This window comes from Myotis myotis, unplaced genomic scaffold, assembly GCF_014108235.1.
Source record: "Myotis myotis isolate mMyoMyo1 unplaced genomic scaffold, mMyoMyo1.p scaffold_m19_p_3, whole genome shotgun sequence".
NCBI classification, from domain to species: domain Eukaryota; kingdom Metazoa; phylum Chordata; class Mammalia; order Chiroptera; family Vespertilionidae; genus Myotis; species Myotis myotis.
Genome location: NW_023416335.1, coordinates 94,089,588 through 94,094,460, shown reverse-complemented (window position 1 = coordinate 94,094,460; position 4,873 = coordinate 94,089,588). Strand labels below are relative to the sequence as shown.

Sequence of the window (4,873 nt, the reverse complement as noted above, 5' to 3'; positions counted from 1 at the left end):
AAATATACGAAATAATTTAAAAATACACTTTTGAGTATGTTGCATTCAAATTTTCTAGGAGACTAATCTGTTATATTAAGCCAGATATGCAACTTTTTTATATCTTTGTTGATATATAAACTATGATATTTATCAGCAACATTTTAGTGTTGTGGTGCTAACTCATCAAAAAAAATCTCAAAAGAAATTCGAACTCATCTGGACATAAATATAGTACTAAAGGTCTAAAGTCTCAGGTCTCTAAGTTTGGGACATTTGGCCTTCTATAATTAAAAGAACCTAAGAAGCCCCGGCCAAGATGTCTGACATGGAAGATGATTTCATGTGAGATGATGAGGAGGACTACGACCCGGAATACTCTGAAGATAGTAACTCCGAGCCAAATGTGGATTTGGAAAATCAGTACTATAATTCCAAAGCGTTAAAGGAAGATGACCCAAAAGCAGCATTAAGCAGTTTCCAGAAGGTTTTGGAACTTGAAGGTGAAAAGGGAGAATGGGGCTTTAAAGCACTGAAACAAATGATTAAGATTAACTTCAAGTTGACAAACTTTCCAGAAATGATGAACAGATATAAACAACTATTGACCTATATTCGAAGTGCAGTCACAAGAAATTACTCTGAAAAATCCATTAATTCTATCCTTGATTATATCTCCACTTCTAAACAGAATTCTGATTTTTTATGTCAGATGGATTTACTGCAGGAATTCTATGAAACAACACTGGAAGCTTTAAAAGATGCTAAGAATGATAGACTGTGGTTTAAAACAAACACAAAGCTTGGAAAATTGTATTTAGAACGGGAGGAATATGGAAAACTTCAAAAAATTTTACGCCAGTTACATCAGTCCTGCCAGACTGATGATGGAGAAGATGACCTGAAAAAGGATACACAGTTATTAGAAATATATGCTTTGGAAATTCAAATGTACACAGCACAGAAAAATAACAAAAAACTTAAAGCATTCTATGAACAGTCACTTCACATCAAGTCTGCCATCCCTCACCCGCTGATCATGGGACTCATTAGAGAATGTGGTTGTAAAATGCACTTGCGGGATGGTGAATTTGAAAAGGCACACACTGATTTTTTTGAAGCCTTCAAGAATTATGATGAATCAGGAAGTCCAAGAAGAACCACTTGCTTAAAATATTTGGTCTTAGCAAATATGCTAATGAAATCGGGAATAAATCCATTTGACTCACAGGAGGCCAAACCATACAAAAATGATCCAGAAATTCTCGCAATGACGAATTTAGTAAGTGCCTATCAGAATAATGATATCACTGAATTTGAAAAGATTCTGAAAACAAATCACAGCAACATCATGGATGATCCTTTCATAAGGGAACACATTGAAGAGCTTTTGCAAAACATCAGAACACAAGTGCTCATAAAATTAATTAAGCCTTACACAAGAATACATATTCCTTTTATTTTTAAGGAGTTAAACATAGATGTAGCTGATGTGGAGAGCTTGCTGGTGCAGTGCTTAGTGGATAACACTATTCATGGCCGAATTGATCAAGTCAACCAACTCCTTGAACTGGATCATCAGAAGAGGGGTGGTGCCTGATATACTGCACTAGATAAATGGACCAACCAACTAAATTCTCTCAACCAGGCTGTAGTCAGTAAACTGGCTTAACAAAGAACAAGCTTTTACAGACATACTTAAGGCAACAGTGCAGAGATGTAATTCTTAAGAACTGGGAATGGCAAAACTACTGTCGGTTGATGTGTCCTGAAAATTATTGGAGTTACGGCAGAAGTGCTTTTTTTGATCAACTGGTTTGTGTTTTGCTGCTGCATTTATCCCAAGAAAAACAGCTTTAATCTCCAGTCGAAAACTGAAATGCCATGGGATTTATGCTGTATTGACATCTTGCCCTAAGCATACAACATCATAGTAATTTGTCTTGGGCAACATGACCAGAGAGAAGATTTTTGTCATGATTTTAAATACACTGACACGCTACTGTTGGTTAAATTTAAACATGTTTTACCTACAGAAATTCTCTCACAAATAACCTGCAATAACTTGAAATGCATACTCTTTTGAACACTTCCTTTTCTCATGTATAAATTAAAATGTTTGCTGCATTTTGCAAAATGTCAATTCTCCAAAATGTGTCCGTAAATTTCTGTACCTGCAGTGTAGTAAAGGTTTAGATGTAACCCCATAATTATAGTGGCATACTGTCACTTAGATTTCAAGCAGCAAAATAAACAGTGCAGCTCAGAAATTGTAAAAAAAAAAAAAAAAAAAAAAAAAAAAAGAACCTGAGAATTTCCTAAGTTTTGCCTAAAATGAAACTCTACGCATTTTTCTTCCATTTAGCCTCTAGTTATTTCTCATTGATTGGCAAGGAGAAACTTTTAGCAAAAAAAATAAAAATTCAATTCACACAAATTTCCTGAAGGCCTGTTTTCTGTGAGTACTGTGTATTATGGGAAATTTAAAAATGAAGTAACTGTGGCCTCTGCTCTTTAGGGAGTAACAATTAAGTGGTAGGGTCAGGTACAGACATAGTTTGAACACAGGGTAGATCTAATAAGTGCAGCAATTAGGATGTTGTGAAAATACTGGAATGTGAGAGATTAATTCTTTTAGAATATGAAAGGCTTCTTACTCCTCATATTTTCACCCAGAAACTTCCTTAGAGTAACTGCCGGGGTCCAGCCCCAGTGGCCCAGGGGTTCCCAAAGGTGAGGATGGCGTCAGCGAAGAATGAAGGACACGGAGACAGCGTTTAGGTCATCAGCATAGTTAGGTTCTCCTTTATTGTCCTGTTACCGCTGTATTTATACTACTTGATTCTATAAGCATGCCTCTATATCATGGTATGTTTTGGGTCCTCCCTTGACCTTCTACAGTTCCTAGTTTTATGTTTATAGTTTCTTATCTGACCTTTGCTAAAAATCTTATCTCTATCTAGCTTTGTTGATTTTAATTCTATCCATTCTATTCCAAAGGTTAGGGCTAGTTTGTTATCTCCATTCCAAGGTCACTACTCTACTGCTCTACTGTTAAGCTACAAGGAAGTAACTGAGGAGATTTTCCTATTCTATGGCCCTAAGTAAAGGTTATGTCCTTTTAGCCTTGCTGGTGGTCTTCCTTGGGACTACCCTGCGTCGGCAGGTTTTCAGGGGCATAGGCTTTGGTACTTTCTCTGGTGGGTAGACCCCTGGGGACATAGGCCTAGCAAGTCCCAAATTTATTGTCAACAGTCTTAGTCTAAGTTCTTCATAAGTAGTACATGGTATTTCTGTAACACTAGGGGGTTTTACTGATTTATTCCCTTCCTTAGTCCCATTAATCCTTAACTCCAGGGAAACATCCCCACCTGGGGAAACAACCTTTCTCGGGGAGGTGGCCCTGGTTAGAACACATAGCACTATGAAGGGGAGCAAACATATTAAGAACAGTATGCTATATACGCCAGGTCCCTTGGAACATATGCTGTGCAGACGTTTCTTCCCTGCAGCGACTGTGTCAAGCAGCAAGGATGGACTGGCTTCTGGCAGGTAATATTCCTGGTTTTTCTTCACTACTGGAGGAGTGATGTCTGTTGAGTTGAAAGAAAAAGCTCAGCTAAAGTCTTTTCTCTGCAGTGTATCAAGTTTAGTAATAGAGGTCCCTGTGTACATAAGTAGACTGTGTTTATCCCTGTGTGCCTAGACCAGAGTGAGAAACTTAATTCATGGGTTTATATTAAGAGGCCTGTTTGGCTCTTACACTTAAGCCTTTATCTTCAACAATAATGGGTTAAAGATAATGTTGGCAAAGATCAGAATATGGGGTATAAAAATATAAATACTTTCATCTTAAAACAAACACAATTTAATTGTAGAGAATATGTTAAGTCACTTCTCATTTTGTTGATCATTTACTTGGAAAATTATATACTGTATTACCCAGCTTCTTGCTGATGTAATGTTGCATAACAAACAACTTCAAAATTCAGTTTCTTAGGACAATAAATGTTTATATTCATTGCTTACAAATCTGAGTGTTGGCCATGACTCTACTGTGTTTTGCTAGGCTTGGCACATCTTGTGATATTCTCATAGCAGAAGGCAGGAGTGCAAAGGGGGCAAACTGAAACTTGCAGTACCTCTTATAGTCTTTGTTCAGAGCTGGCATATCATCATCTCATTTTACATTTGATTCATTAAAGCAAGTATCATGGCCAATGGGGCAAAGAAGTATAATGTTTTCACAGTGAACCTTGACAAATATGGGAACAGAAGGAAAGATTATGATACAATTTCTCACATATACCTCTGGCTTTCATGTAGTTTCTTATACTATATAAATTTTTTTTTGCTTATTTTAATGCTATTTTGTTATATGATATATTTATTCCATTGTTTTTGATATAACTCTAAAGATATTCACTCTTTTTAAATACTTTCCTGCCACTGAGAATCATTAAAAACCCTTCTAGGTGAATATTACTACCCAAACTATTCATGAGAGTTATAATATCTACTGGAGAAGCCAATGAGATTGGACAAATACTTTACTACCAGAAAATATTTTATTTATTAATATTATTAGATGAACCAGGCTCATAATTAGTATTTCATCTGTGGTGCACAGAATCTAAAGTGCCTCCATGATCTTTGCCTCCTGTTATTCCAACTCTGTGGTCCACTCCCCAAGTGTAGGTGGGACTTGTGACTTGCTTGCAATGAGTAGAATAGGATAAATGTGATAGGATGCATGTGATTGTTTGTAAGTAATTTGGTTATACAATATTTTGAACCCTGGTTTTCAAGGAGATTCTCTCCTGCTGGCTTTGAGGAAAAAAGTAGTTATATTGGGATGACCCACATGGCAAGAAACTGAGAGTGCCTGCCAGCC

General features: G+C 36.6%; 1 protein-coding gene across 1 annotated transcript; it reads left to right on the top strand.

Annotated features, from left to right (window-relative positions):
* The first annotated feature begins 298 nt into the window (after positions 1-298).
* LOC118651881 (COP9 signalosome complex subunit 2-like) lies at positions 299-1,840 on the top strand. Its single transcript, XM_036301544.1, is given in 1 exon segment — positions 299-1,840. A coding segment is annotated over 1 exon segment (1,353 nt). The 3' UTR covers positions 1,652-1,840.
* The last annotated feature ends 3,033 nt before the right edge of the window (positions 1,841-4,873 follow it).